The 14,902-nt window shown below is 42.5% G+C and overlaps 1 protein-coding gene across 17 annotated transcripts in view; it reads left to right on the top strand.

Moving 5' to 3' along the window:
• Positions 1 to 11,512: 11,512 nt before the first annotated feature.
• CADPS (calcium dependent secretion activator) overlaps positions 11,513 to 14,902 on the top strand; it is a gene marked incomplete at its 5' end in the record, with an annotated part of 486,465 nt that continues 483,075 nt past the window's right edge. For all 17 annotated transcript variants that reach the window (XM_082664108.1, XM_082664107.1, XM_082664102.1 and 14 more), the window contains one exon: positions 11,513 to 11,950. In XM_082664108.1, the coding sequence (XP_082520234.1) occupies positions 11,513 to 11,950 (438 nt within the window). The remainder of the gene's footprint in view (positions 11,951 to 14,902) is intronic.

Here is a 14,902-nt window from a genome sequence, read left to right as displayed (position 1 = left end):
CAGATGATTAGGATCATCTGAGCCCCTGCTCACAAAATCTAGCTTAAATGACAAGTGTTGCTGGGCCCAATGGTTAAAAACACATCCGCATTTTAATTAGCAGAATCGAAGTGCCTCTGAGGTCCTGGAATGCACTTTCAGGGCGTATACACCAGAACTCTTGGCTCACTGCAAGGTTTCACATATAATTCTTGTCATTTAGCATCCTGAGGCTTGAAAATTGGCACATGCTGAAAGGAATCTCTGGGGTAAGAGAAAATCCTGATTCCCTGATATGTTCCAACAGGGACAGAAGGATTGCAGTTTCATTTCCTGCCAATTTCTAAATTATGAATATTTTGGTATGATTATAAGTAAGCAAGACAAGCCTACCCAGGGAATCAAATAATCCAGGAACATGAAAACATAGATTATTGTTTTCCTTTCCTTTTCCTCTCAAGTTGATTTGTTTTGCCTTTGCAAAGGCAAATAAGGTCAGGTGGCAGGAAAATTACTTAGGGAAATTTAAATCTCCAAAATCATAGTGAGAAGAGATTTGTTCTCACTTACTCAATCACACCATCCAAATGCATAAGTCTGCTCTGGTTTCCTGGGAATTATGGACAAATTATTTGATTAGATTAAGCCCTCTTTTATGTTAAAAAAAAAATCACCATGCTTGACCCCCCCCTCCCCCAAATACCTCTCCAGAGTAGGTAACGTCTTTAAGAACCACCTCTTTGAAATATTCATAGTAAAATATAGACTATTTTAAAAGAATTCAGAACAATAATAGAGGTGAGAACAGACCTCCTTTTAAGTTTCTAGAGTGAAATATAAAAGCTTAGATTTTGTGGCATCTTTTTGTAGTAACCTGAAACACGGTTTTGTTACGTTAATAAAACAGTACTATTTGAGGACTCACTAAATTTTCCTTTCATACAAAAGCACTTTCAGAATCCAGACATATTAGGTTAGGACAAGACTACCTTTCCCATCACCATTTTATAAGCAAATCTTCCAACATCCAACATATGTTAGTTGAATTAATGAGAGCAATAAACAAAGAAACCAAGATTAGTGATGAATGGCACTCATTGGAAAACCTCATCTCAGTCTAAAGTCTTCTCTCTTTTTTTGTCATTTGAATGTTATGGCTAAATATAGGATGAGAATGCTTTCTTGTATACTTCCTTTATGTTTCAGTCTCGTTCACAGACTTTCTGACTCACCCCTATTCATGATCAAACACACATTTCACAAAAGGTTTAATTGCATCTAGACTTTAATAAATATTCTATTTGGGAATCTGCGAATAAGACTATAGGAAGGTGGGGGAATCTTTTTGTTATGCAAATACAAGCTAGTGGAGGCTCTCTCTAAAAGCTATTTAGCTGAGCCCTCAAAAAGCAATGTTTGAATGGCCTTTCTTTCTTTTTTTTCTTCCAGGAATGTCAACCTCATTACAAGTCTGGATATAACATCCCTATTTTGTGGTCATTTGGCAAATAAGTATTTCCTCAGATGAATTTTGATAAAACATGTAATGATAACTTCATGTGTTTTTATAAGCTATCTCAAATGAAGCTCTTTATTCAGGGATGGAAGCTTAAAATCTTGATAACAAAGAATTTTTGTAGAAGCTGTTCCAACAGGACCTGTCCTCTCTGCAGTGGGCAAGTGCTGGACACCTCTCTCTTTTTTGAGTTCTTCCACAGAGTTGGATACCAATTCATGTGTAATGTTGACAATAGCTTTCCTTTCCTGAACAGGTGTCAGCCATTGTGCTCAGCATTTTAGATGCATGAATTTGATTCACCTTCATAAAATCCCTATGGATTATTGGTACTTTTATTGCCACTTTTTTGTTGTTGTTGTTTGTTTTTTGCGGTACACGGGCCTCTCACTGTTGTGGCCTTACCCGTTGCGGAGCACAGGCTCCGGACGACACGCAGGCTCAGCGGCCATGGCTCACGGGCCCAGCCGCTCTGCGGCATGTGGAATCTTCCCGGACCGGGGCACGAACCGGTGTCCCCTGCATCGGCAGGCGGACTCTCAACCACTGTGCCACCAGGGAAGCCCTATTGCCACTTTTAAGGTTGAAGAATTGAGGATCAAAGAACTATCTTTTTCAGGTCACACAGCTAAGAGCTAGGATTTGAACTCAAGTCTGATCCCAAAGCCACAACTCAAACCTTTGTGCAAAATTTGGTGTTTTAGATTCTTGGTTTGAGTTTCTTTTTTCTTTCTAGAAACAACTCGGTAAAACAGGTGGTATATAGACATGTTTTACCCAGTGAATCATGTCTATAAGAATTAAAAAAACAATATACAAACCATGGCAATAGCAAAGGGAATAATGAGGTTGAAAAGACCAAATATTTGACCATGAAACTATATCAATGATTATGGAATATAAGGTTGATGTGGAGATGTTAAAAGTTTTCTTTCATCACCAAAATGCCAGTTAACCTGGGCAAACCTAGGGATAAAAACAAACTCTTAACAGGCTACAATTTCTCTTATTTTTTAAACTCGTTACTCCTATGAGAGATTAATTTTAAAGTCACATATTTTGTGTTATGAATTTGGGCACAGTCTGAACATTCATCACTTTCATCACCCAACTAGTAAATTGTCAGCAGGGGACTGACGACTCAACTGCCCTCAGTAACCTTGAGTATATAGTTGAGCCCCATAATGGAGTTACTCCGTCTTGAAGCCATTCCCCCTGCCTGTGAAGTTGCCAAAGGTCATGCATATGTATGGATGGGGGAAAAATTATGACTCGGTTCTGTGTGATTACTCAGCCTATTGCCTGAAGGCATCAAGACACCTGTAAGGTTTTCCCTTTTCCGCACATTTTCTGAAGTAATCAAATAGGTTATGGCCACTGCACGGTAAATGTGCTGTTTTAATCGCTGACAGGCCAAATGACTTGGTGACTCATAGGAGTCTCATTTTGTTGTGCAGAATAAATAATAACGGGAGGAGAGATAAAGCCTTATGATTTGGGTCTAACTTTTTGCTGTCTCTTCACTATGAGTTGACTTTGAGTGCAGAATATTCTTTAAACATTTATTGCATTTCCTATGGTGAGTTGTCTGAAATGGAGATTGGTTTTCACCAGTCCAAGGAAAATCTGTATGCTGGTCTTCTTATAGCATGAAGTCATGCCTTGCAAGAAAAAGGTAGGAAAGCATCTTTATGACAATTGATGTGCCTGTTTAAATACACTCCAAGGGTTCCCCTTAGAGTTCTAGCCAACTCTTCCAGCTTCACGACTTTGCCCCGTCCTTCACTTAACTCTCCTCCTTATGTTCGTATAACTTCTAAAAATGTGGAAGTAGGGCTTCCCTGGTGGTGCAGTGGTTGAGTCTGCCTGCCGATGCAGGGGACACGGGTTCGTGCCCCGGTCCGGGAAGATGCCGCAGAGAGGCAGGGCCCGTGAGCCATGGCGGCTGGGCCTGCGCGTCCGGAGCCTGTGCTCCGCAACGGGAGAGGCCACAACAGTGAGAGGCCCGCGTACCGCAAAAAAATTAAATAATAAAAATAAATAAAATAAAAATGTAAAAGTAGATCAAGACATTAGAATGGGTGAAGAAGGGGAGGTATTAAATTTACACTGAAGGAACACAATGCCCACTTCCTCCAAGACCTGTATTGTAGCTCTGGTGCTGACTCTCATAGTCTGCTGTGGGTTTCCAATGCTAAGTTGTCTTTCTCTTAAGGGCAAGAGGTTCTCACTGGCCTTAGTGAACTATGCCCCTCTTCCCGCTTGCAAAAACTAGAACCTAGCCTTGTCATTTTCAATAAGTTTCATAATAGTTACCAACAGCATCTCCATCTCCACTGACATTTAACAAATGCTTACTACATACTTACTATATAGTATGCTATATACTTTGTTCCAAGCACACACATGCATTAACTCATTATCTCTTTCAAAGATATTGCCAAGAAAGTGCCAGAATTCCAAATAAATACAACCGATGGAGAGAGACCCACTCTTAAGAATCAAATACAGCGGTTCACCCGGGTTCTTGGTTGCAGGACAGCCAGGGATCTGAGAACCTGAGCCACTTGGTGAAAGGTGGTAGCTTGGGTTATGATCTCTCAGGGAGAAAGGCAAGCTTCTGGCTCTCTTCTCTCTCCTCCTCAAGAAGAGGGCATATTAATCAGATTTATCAGATAATATATACCAGTTGAAGCATGTTAATGAGTAGGCAGGTCACTGTGCATCAAAGAGCTGTGGCAGCCACGTATATCTCTTTTGTTTTCTTCTTCCATTTAACTGGGGTGAGTGGATTCGAGGCCTGCAGTCTTGGGGCAGGGCCTTCTCTCTCTCTTTTTGCAGGCATGCCTAATTGTGCCTAATTGTTATTTCAGTTTTCTGTACCTTGCAACCGGTCAGAAAGTGGTAAAACATCAAAATATGAATTCTGGATGACAAAGGCAGAGATTCTGCTTAGATACAAAGCCTAAAATATATGTTTTACTCAAGTATTATCAGCCTTTTGCTAATGGCATGTGGGTGACTAGACCTGGTTTAAAGCATTTCTCCCAGCAGGTTAGCCTCTATTGACCTGTGACCCAGATGATAGTATCTACCCCTTAATGGGACCCATCCTTAGATTTTTGCTTACTTTCCCTTCAGTCATCAAGCCTCTCTCAACTTTTTTTTCATACTCATTATCTTCCTCCAGAATATTAGCTACTCAAAAGACCCATATGTTTTAGGGTAGCCCAAGTTAAAGGAATTTACTATTTTCAATTGTTTAAAAACAAACTTGTTAATATGAAAATACCGTGATGTCAGTCATTCCTATGTACAAGCTGTTAAAAGCTTCCTAGTCTAAAGCCAATTAAATATAACCAAGACAATCAACCCAGAAAATTATTTTGAGAAGGTAAAGATATAATGGTAACAGCATATACCAGTGTAAGCCAAATTAGAGAATTGGGCTAATTAGAGGAATTATCTACCTAATATCTCATATGGAAACAGCTATACTGGTATTTTTTTTTTCTTTTATTTGCTGGCATGTCACTGTATCCCAGAATCAATGCAAAAGACTCAATCCTTCCCTTTGTCCACGTAAACACCAGCATAAACCATTTTAATCTATACCACATCTAGCTCCTACTTCTATTAAAAGAAATTGTATACACAAGAAATGTGATTACCCTTGTGAACAGTTGGTTTTCAGAATTCAAGTTAAATATTTATTGTAAAATACAGTGTTCCGTTCTTATCATCTTTTTTAACTAATAAGGTGGTTTTCTGAGACCAGTTCCTGTAAGTAGTAGTATTTATCATTCCAAAACCGTTTGTTTTGTTGCCTGGAGTAAAAGAAAATGTTTTTATGTGGCTCGATTCTATTATTTTCGTCTTATGATTATCCTTTAATTCCATCTTAACCCACTTCATTTCACTTTAGCAAGGATTATTATATGATAAAGAGTAATGATGAAGAGCAGCTTTTGCAAACAAAAAACCATTGTCTAAGTCTCTGAAAATACTGTCTAAAACAAGATAGGGATCAATTAAATAAATACTGATAAGTAACTATTCTATTTTTCAAGGATCTATTTCTGGATTATGTGATTTTTTTCTTTTTCTCTTCCATTTTTATTGAGATATAATTGACATACAGCACCATATGCGTTTAAGGTGTATGGTAAAATGATCACCACAATAATTTTAGTGAACATCCATCATCTCCATTTATATATAGATATAAAAGAAAAAGATGGTTTTCCTTGTGATGAGAACTCTTAGGATTTACTCTCTTAACTTTCACATATAGTATAAAGCAATGTTAATTATCTTTATCATGGTATACATTACATTCCTAGTACTTACTTATCTTAAAACTGTAAATTTGTACCTTTTGACCACCTTCATCCAATTTCTCCTCCTCCCATCCCCTGCCTCTGGTAACCACAAATCTGATCTTTTCTTTAAATGAGTTTGTTGTTTGTTGTGAGGTATAATTGACTATAACACTATGTTAGTTTCTGGTGCACAATATTTCTATATTTCTCAATATTTCAATATTTCTATACATTACAACCACCTGTATCTATGACTCTGTTTCTCTTTTGTTACATTTGTACATTTGTTCTTTAGATTCCACAAATTTGTGGATTCATACAATATTTGTCTTTCTCTGACTTATTTCACTTAGTGCAGTACCCTCTAGGTCCACCTATGTTGTAGCAAATGGCAAGATTTCATTCTTTTTTTATGGCTAAGATTCCATTGTATATATACACCATATTTTCTTTATTCATCTATTGATGGGCACTTAGGTTGCTTCCATATCTTGGCTATTGTAAGTAATGCTGCAATGAATATATAATCTTTCTGAATTAGTGTTTTTTGTTTTCTTCAGATAAATACCTAGGAGTAGAATTGCTGGATGGTATGGTAGTCCTATTTTTAATTTTCTGAAGAACTTCCATACTGTTTTCCACAGTGGCTGCACCAATTTACATCCCCAGTAACAGTGCACAAGGGTTCTCTTTGCTCCACATCTTCGCCAATCCTTGTTATTTGTTATCTTTTTGATAATAGCCATTCTGACAGGTTTTGTTTTGTTTTCGTTTTTGTTTTTTTCAGTACGCGGGCTTCTCACTGCTGTGGCCTCTCCCGTTGCGGAGCACGGGCTCCGGACGCGCAGGCCCAGCGGCCATGGCTCACGGGCCCATCGCTCCGCGGCATGTGGGATCTTCCCGGACCGGCGCACGAACCGGCGTACCCTGCATCGGCGGGCGGACTCTCAACCACTGCGCCGCCAGGGAAGCCCCATTCTGACAGGTTTGACATTGTGGTTTTGATTTGCATTTCTCCGAAAATTAGTGATGTTGAGCAGCTTTTCATGTGCCTGTTGCCCATCTGTATGGCTTCTTTGGAAAAATGTCTTGTCAGGTCCTCTGCCCATTTTTTAAATTTTTTTTTTTTTAATGTCGAATTGTATTTGTTCTCTGTATATTTGGATACTAACCCCTTATCAGACATAACATGTGCAAATGTCTTCTGTTCTGTAGGTGGCCTTTTCATTTTGTTAATAGTTTCCTTCTCTGTGCAGAATCTTTTCGTTTGATGTAGTCCCATTTATTTTGGATTTTTTTTCCCCTTGCCTGAGGAGACATACCCCCCAAAAGATTGCTAAGGTCGATGTCAAAGTGCACACTGCCTATGTTTTCTTCTAGGAGTTTTATGGTTTCATTTACATTAAGTCTTTAATCCATTTTTAGTTTATTTTTGGATATTGTGTGAGAAAGTTCGGCTATTTGATTTTTTAATGTTGTTTTTCCTTCCAGTTATGCATGTCCAATTTCTAGTCAGCTCATTTATTATAAGTCCATCTCCCACCAGTTGAAAAAAAGTTTAAACCTAAAATCTGTTGAAAAGTACTTTCCTTATAATATTGAATTTAATTTTCTTGTCATTCTGAGGGAAATGAGTACTACTATCCCTCATTTTACAGATGAGGAAACTGAGTCTGAGTCACTGAATAATTTTCTCAGAATAACTTTGCTATTAAGTAGCAAAGGCAGAACTGCCTGTGTCGAGAGCCCAAGCATTTAACTTGACTTTAGGCATACCGTAAGGTTCAAATTTACCCTTTTTGGTGTTTGTGAGTTATTCTTAAATTAAAAAAATATATATTGATTGGATGAGATGATTACATCTAGATAATATGAAATTTATTGTGAGATTTAAAAATATATAATTTGGCCAAACTATCCTCTAGTAACAAACTGAGAAAAACATTAAGATGGGCATTAAACTCAGTTTTATCTGATTGAAACATGTTATATGAGTGACATAAAGAAGGAAGTGATTGTTTTTCACCAAAGTGTCTATTGATTGCCAACAAGTCAGCTATTCCTTCTTACTTGCAGCTTTTTACACAATCACAGCAAACGATTCAGGGAAGAATGAGGTTTAGAAATAATCAAGGTCCAGATTATAAAACCCTGGTTTAGTGTCTCAGTCATTTCTATTTCCTCTAGGTTTTGCTGGGATTTAAAAAATTCCATGTTATAACTTCTACTTTCATGATATGGTCTCCAGATGGCTGACTAAAATTTATTCTATCACCTTAAGGTTATTCAAGTTTCCTACAAAGCAGAACTGGAGGTAGAGGCAAACGTGCAAGCACCTAAAATAGCTTGTGTGAGCGTATAAATACTTATGTGTATCAGAATCTATGGTAGATTTGTATTTTAAAAAAGAAGAATATGGGGCTTCCCTGGTGGCGCAGTGGTTGAGAGTCCACCTGCCGATGCAAGGGACGTGGGTTCGTGCCCCGGTCCGGGAAGATCCCACATGCCGCAGAGCGGCTGGGCCCGTGAGCCATGGCCGCTGAGCCTGTGCGTCCGGAGCCTGTGCTCCACAACGGGAGAGGCCACAACAGTGAGAGGCCCGCGTACTGCAAAAAAAATAAAATAAAATAAAATATAATAAAAAGAAGAATATGGATGTCAACAAAAAGTAGGCAAATGTTCAGAGCCTTTGGATATGTTCTGGGGTTCTTTTCTTCCTTCATCAACATTTGCATCTAGGAAAGCCACAACTCCTGGTTTAGATGCTGAAGGAGTTTGGGTTGGCATATCTTATCTTCAGCAGTAGCAAAGAGTTATAATATCTCCCAGGACACTGAATTGACTTTCAGCTAAGGTAAAAAATACCTTTGAAGACATACATTTTAAAAGTCAGTAATGGACATGTTTTGAAAAAAAAGATTATAAAAGTATTTCCAGTAAAATTTAAGTCTCTTTGATTGAACGCTTATGGGTGTATTAAGAAGAGTGTTAGATTTATCTAAGCAACGTCATATTTAATACTGATATCATAGGTTTATATGATTAACACAAGGTAGATACTGAGTTTATGTTTTAATGAGTATAAATGGAAAAAAACCCCACAAAACTCAAAAAGATTTGTAAAAATACAAAACTAAACAAAAATGTACTACAGTGATTGAGAAATTCCAAATGGTTCTAAAGACAAGAGTTCATGATCACTCTTCTACCAGTGCCTAATGTGATGATACTTAAATGCCTTATCTTGCTTGAAAAATATCTAATTAGTAAATGGCTTTGTCTTGCCTTCAAAAGCACCTCCTCCACAAATCACCACATGCTCCCTAGCTAACAATTCATTTCTTTGTGTCCTAAATATGAACCCTCCCCCCCCACAATTTGGCCAAATGGATTATAATTTTAACTTTTTTTTCCTCCTCAATTCCCCCTTTCCTACCCACACACCATCTGCATAACACTCTGTACCTTACTTGGTCCTTTGTCCTATCACTATGGCTTTGCAAGTCACCCTTTCCACTTATAATAGCTTCCCTTTTCACCATCCAGTTATATGGCTCCTTTCTTTAAAATTTAACTCTCTTTTGAGAAATATATGATTTTCTTCCATTCCCAGTTGCTTCATTCAAGCAAGCTTTTAGCAGTTTACTAACTTGAATTGGTTGATATGTTGCCTTGAAATAAGTGTTGTTAATCTTTTTCACATACTTGTATCTCCCAAAGGAGATTTTAGACTCTTTAAGAGAATGTCTTCTAAAAATTCCACCTACCCCAAGCACCTAGAACAATGTTCACTCGTAAAAAGGTGCTAGATAAAGGTTAATTTACTGATTGATTGGCCTACTATATTTCACATCCCAGGGAAACCAAGAAAACATAATTTGAACATCTTTTACTTCTTTAGAAAAAATTTAAAAGTGAGAACTGCCAAAATATAACACTTTCCATGTTGCTGGATTACTTATTTTAAATTGATACAGAATGCATGATGACCACAAAAGTTTTGTCCTTGAGGTGAGTATGGTGGTGAAGTCAAGTATGAGCCATGTATATATTACTTAACTAAAAAAATTTAAACAGGATTTTGGAATTAATGTGGAGCTAGTTGTTTTAAATTCATTTTTAGGTCTCAAACAGACTAGCTAGAAAACTTCCTTTGAGTATCAAAGCCTACAGTAAAACTCATGGTAAATTTTAAAATACATAAAGACAGATGTGATATACACTTTAAATTCGTACTACACTTTAACAATAACTCCCACGAGTATCTACGAATAATTAGAGCACTGAAAATACATAAATGTAGGAGATGGGGTGAGGAAAAGCCAAGAGAGCTCTCTAGATAGCCTAAGATCAAAGGGTAAAAGGTGTTGGTTTGTTTTCAATCCATCTGCCTGTCGCTGATAAGATTCAGCACGCTGGCCAGCTCCCCCGTGAGCTGGGTTTTTTGGCTTAAGTGAAAGGAGCAGGGAGAAGGAAAGCACCATCTGCTGCTTTGAATTAATAGATAACGGAGAAGCAGGAAGGAAGACTGCGCGACAGAGTAAACGCATTAGATGTTGATGCACTCAGTTCTTAGGGTATCTTTGTCTGATCTTGGGGTCCCCAATCCTCCACCCAGATCTTCCAGCGAGCCATAATGGAGGAAGGGCTCAGCAACCAGAAACCCTTCTGTTTCTACGGTAGGCTCACCTCAGCATAAAGTATCACCAGTTCTTGGAATTGAAGAAGGCAGAGTAAACAGGGGCGGGGGGGTTTCTACTTAAATAGTTGAGCTGCATGGTCGATACGCCAATCCGCTCAGAATTGCATTCACCTGTATCTTAATGAGGGTGGGCGTATGGAAATCGCTGGCGTCAGAGTTTACACAGGTGGGACAAATAGGCTGCGCAGCCCCACTGCCCCCGTGTCCCAAGTGTGAAGAAAGCTGGGGATAGGAAATAGCCTCTTTCTTTCGCGTATAAGATCTCGCCGACTTCCTCTTAGTGAGACCTCTGAATTAAGAGTCTCCAACAGCCTACTCTTCGATGACAAAAAGTCATCACTGGTTTGTCTATTTCCTCCTCCCGCAAGAACTTTTTGTCCGCGGGAGGGGGAGAGAGGTCAGGCCAGGAGAGCTGGGCATCAAGGAGGAAATTATCCACAAAGGGGTGGGAGTGAGGAGAGCGGGAAAGCATTAGGGTCAGTACGGAAGCTCTGAGACTTTGGGGGATGCTCTGCGCTCTCCCCGCTCCAGCCCTCTGCAGCCACCCTTACGCCGCGGACAGGGGAGAGTTAAGCCAATAAACACGTAAGCGCCGCTCCCTCCCCAATCGGCAAGATGCCTCTTCGGCTCTAGGCTGCACCGACAGCTTGCAACACTCGGCATCTTTTCTGGAGGCGCCTCCTTCAGCGGCTGCAGATGGCATCCGGCTCCGGGCTCGGGGCTCGCAACTGACTCTCCCCCTTGCCCACCTCGGGTCCACGGACGCAACCCTCCCTCCCCCTCCTCCCCTCGTGCTTCTGAGTCTGAGCCCAGCTCTCGAACGCCGGGCGGAGGAAGCAGTCGCGGCGGCCGAGGCTGAGCAGCAGCGCGCTCGCTCCCTGATTTGGGGAGAAGCGGCCATCCGGGAGAGCCAACCCCCAGCTGCCTCCAGCGCCCCCCACCTTTTGCACCCCAAGCCAGGGGCTCCAGGGACCCCCCTCCCCAGGCGCCACCATGCTGGACCCTTCATCCAGCGAAGAGGAATCGGACGAGTTCTTGGAGGAGGAGAGCGGCAAGGATGTGCTCGGCTCGGCCGCGTCCGGCGCGCGCCTGTCTCCCAGCCGCACCAGCGAAGGCACGGGCGGCGGCGCCGGGCTGGGGGGCGGCGGCGGCGCCGGGGCCGGAGCTGGCGCCGGCGGCGGCGGGAGCAGCGGCGCGAGCAGCGGCGGCGGGGCCGGGGGGCTGCAGCCCAGCAGCCGCGCCGGTGGCGGCCGGCCCTCCAGCCCCAGCCCGTCGGTCGCGAGCGAGAAGGAGAAGGAGGAGTTGGAACGGCTGCAGAAAGAGGAGGAGGAGAGGAAGAAGAGGCTGCAGCTCTACGTGTTCGTGATGCGCTGCATCGCCTACCCCTTCAACGCCAAGCAGCCCACCGATATGGCTCGCCGGCAGCAGAAGGTAGGTGCGCCTGGGAGGCCCAGCGAGTAGCGCCGGGATGTCGCCAGGCGGGCGGGGCGCACAATGGGAGCTGGCGGCGCAGCTGGCGAGGAGGAGCTGGAGGCAGAGGAGACCGCGCCCGGGGGAAGGGGTTACGAGGCCCCCTCTCCGCGGCTGGGCCTGGCCCAACCCAGCCCGGAGCGCGCCAGGAGCTGCCCGGGCCCGGCAAGGAGCCTGGAGCGTAGCATCCAGTGCCCGGTCTCCCTGTCGGGGAGCGAGGCGGGCAAGTCCCGCTTTGTGGCCCGGGAGGCTCGGGGAGTGATTTGCAGCCCGCGGCGCCCAGAGAGGCCTGGCTTGCTTGCAGGGCTCCCAGCACTCTCCGGCGCCGGGCGGCTGCGCTCAACTCCCGGCCCGCCCTCCTGGGCGTGCGCTGGGCGGGCGGGGGCACCCGGCAGAGGGGGGGGGCTCCGGTGCGGAGCGAGTAGAGCGCCTCCGAGCCGCTCTCAGGCTAACGCGGGCAGAGAGCAACCGCAGGGGCAGGCGGGAGGAAGCGAGCCCAGAAGGCGAAGCTTCCCGTGATGCTGCGAAGGGCACCCTCCTCCTCCCTCCGCCTGGGTCAGCTGATCACCTATTAGGGTCGCCTCGGGGGTCCTTGGACATCGCTTCACTCTGGCTGCGCTTCCCTCCAATCTCCCTTCCCCTTGCTCACTGACCCCAGAGCAGGGGCACGCCCCTTCTGCCTTCCCCCCTCTGACCCCCTTCTTTTCCCAAGGTGACTTCGCCGCCACCTTCTGGTTCTGCGAGGCCCTCCAAGCCCTGGCGCTGCTAGCTTGATAAAGTGCAGCTGGAAAAAGCCTCGCAGTTATAAGCATCAAAAGCTTTTTGTGTCTGAGGCTGGCAAAGCTGAGGCGGCTCTGGGCTGCCTTTGATGTGTAAAACGTGTCTATTTCTATCACCTGTTCTCCAGCCAGAGAAAGGAGGGGTTAGTTAATGCAGGTCGAGGGCGTCGGCCCAGAAGAGAAGGGGTCAGGTACCCAGCTGCAGTGAGTGAATGAAGAAAGCATCCCGTTCTGTCTGTTTTAGATGAATCTGCAGCAGCTGGACTAAGAAAAACCAGTGAAGCCCCTAGAGGGGCGGTGTGAGGGGTGATTAAAGCCAGCTGTAACCCCATCGAGGTTAGGAGACCAATTTCTTAAAATAGTGAATTTCTCGGTTGCTGCCATTTGAGACTGAATTACGTGCTGCCTGTAGTAGACTGCTGGGTTTTCCCATATTTATCTACCCTTATCTTGAGTTAGCACAGATTTCTCTGTTTGCTTTGCTTGTATACGTACACACACCACCCAGAGCTGATGATTTATTTCGGCTGTCACAAGCTTGGGTATCAGTTTTATTAGAAATAAAACTCATTTCCTGGTTGAGAAAGAGCAGGTGGGCTACACACTGCACTCTCAAACCCCCATCAGTGGTCCCTTGCTTTTTCAACGAGGATTTTGAACTACAGTAGAGCAAAAGTATTCTCCGAACAGTACAAGTTTTTGGATATTCTTTTAAGGTTGGGTTTGGGTCCACAGGGCCTGATATTTCAAGTTTCAGGTTGGAATTATTTTGGTAATTGTGTCTTTATAGCAGGGGCAATTCCGTCTCCAAAATCTATCCCATTATTAACAGCACCCGCTAAAGATGTCCTGTTCTTTCGGCAATGAAAACTGTTGTCACTTAAAAGTTAAAAAACAAACTTCCCTTTATCAGTCAAAAGGCTCTATAGCTCTGTCCTTCCAATAGAGGCTGAAATCCCAGCACCACAATGGGGAAAGAAATCCATTCTCATGAAGACCCATTTCTTCTAAACAGAACCTTCAGCCACCTGAGAAAGATTGTCATGAGGCTAGTTTTTCTGATCTGATTTGGTATGTTTTACCTGGATCCATTCAAAGCTGTGGTTTTGAGGGGCAAGTGAGTTCTGTTTTTACACATGACCTTAATATCAGACGGACTCCAGGACAGATTGATAACACTGGCATTTGGTCAAACTATTTTTAGTTGTTGCAGCATAAATACATATCCCGGCAAAGCTGCCTCACAGCTGTTGTCTATACTGGGAAGCTGAATATCTATCTCTTTATTACAACAGAAAACAAGTTCTCCCCATTACTATATCTTTAAGTGTTTTGTGCCTTTCTGGAAAAAGCTGTTCTGCTATTTTTCTCCAAGTAGAAAGCTTGAACTTTGAGTCTTGGAGAAATAAAAACTAGTTGTAAATGTGAGTTTGTAGTAGAATAGAAATGGATGAACTAGAAAAAGAGGAAAAATGATGTAGAGAAAGGGAATAGAGTGGCATGGGGTCGGGTAGAGAAAGAACTGCCTATGAAAAAGAATTGCTGAACTGCGGAAAAGGTCATATTGTCAAATCCTTATGCTGTATTCCTTAAAGTTACACAGTGTTCTATGTCAATTACATCTCCATAAAGTTGGGGGGGAAAAGGTCATACTGTACAGAGTTTAATAGACTTTATGAAACCAAATAGTCTATGTCATTAACACTGGCTGCCATTTTTCAAGTACCTACTATGTGCAAGGCACCTACCTTAGGTCATTTAAAAAAAATAGACTTTAGTTTTTCAGGAGTTTTAGATTTACTGAAAAATTGAGAAAAGTGTACAGAGAGTTTCCATACAACCCAGACGCAGTTTTCCCCTATAATTATCTTACAGCAGTATGGTACATGTGTTAAAATTAAAGAACCAATAGCGATACATTATTGTTAACTAAAATCTACAGTTTGTTTAAATTTCCTTAGTTTTTTACCTAACTTCCTATTTCTGTTCTTAGATCATTTTAAGTTCTCTTCATATTTTAGGAATTACATCCTCATTTTTAGAAAAGAAAGCTGAGACTCAGAGAGGTTTTGTAATTTGCCTAAAGCACTGTGTAGACAGGTGAAAGAGTGGGAGTTTACGCATGGAGTTCTCT

The sequence above is a fragment of the Grampus griseus genome (assembly GCF_964374135.1).
Source record: "Grampus griseus genome assembly, chromosome: 10".
In the NCBI taxonomy this organism is placed as follows: domain Eukaryota; kingdom Metazoa; phylum Chordata; class Mammalia; order Artiodactyla; family Delphinidae; genus Grampus; species Grampus griseus.
This window is presented reverse-complemented; position numbering and strand designations above follow the sequence as displayed.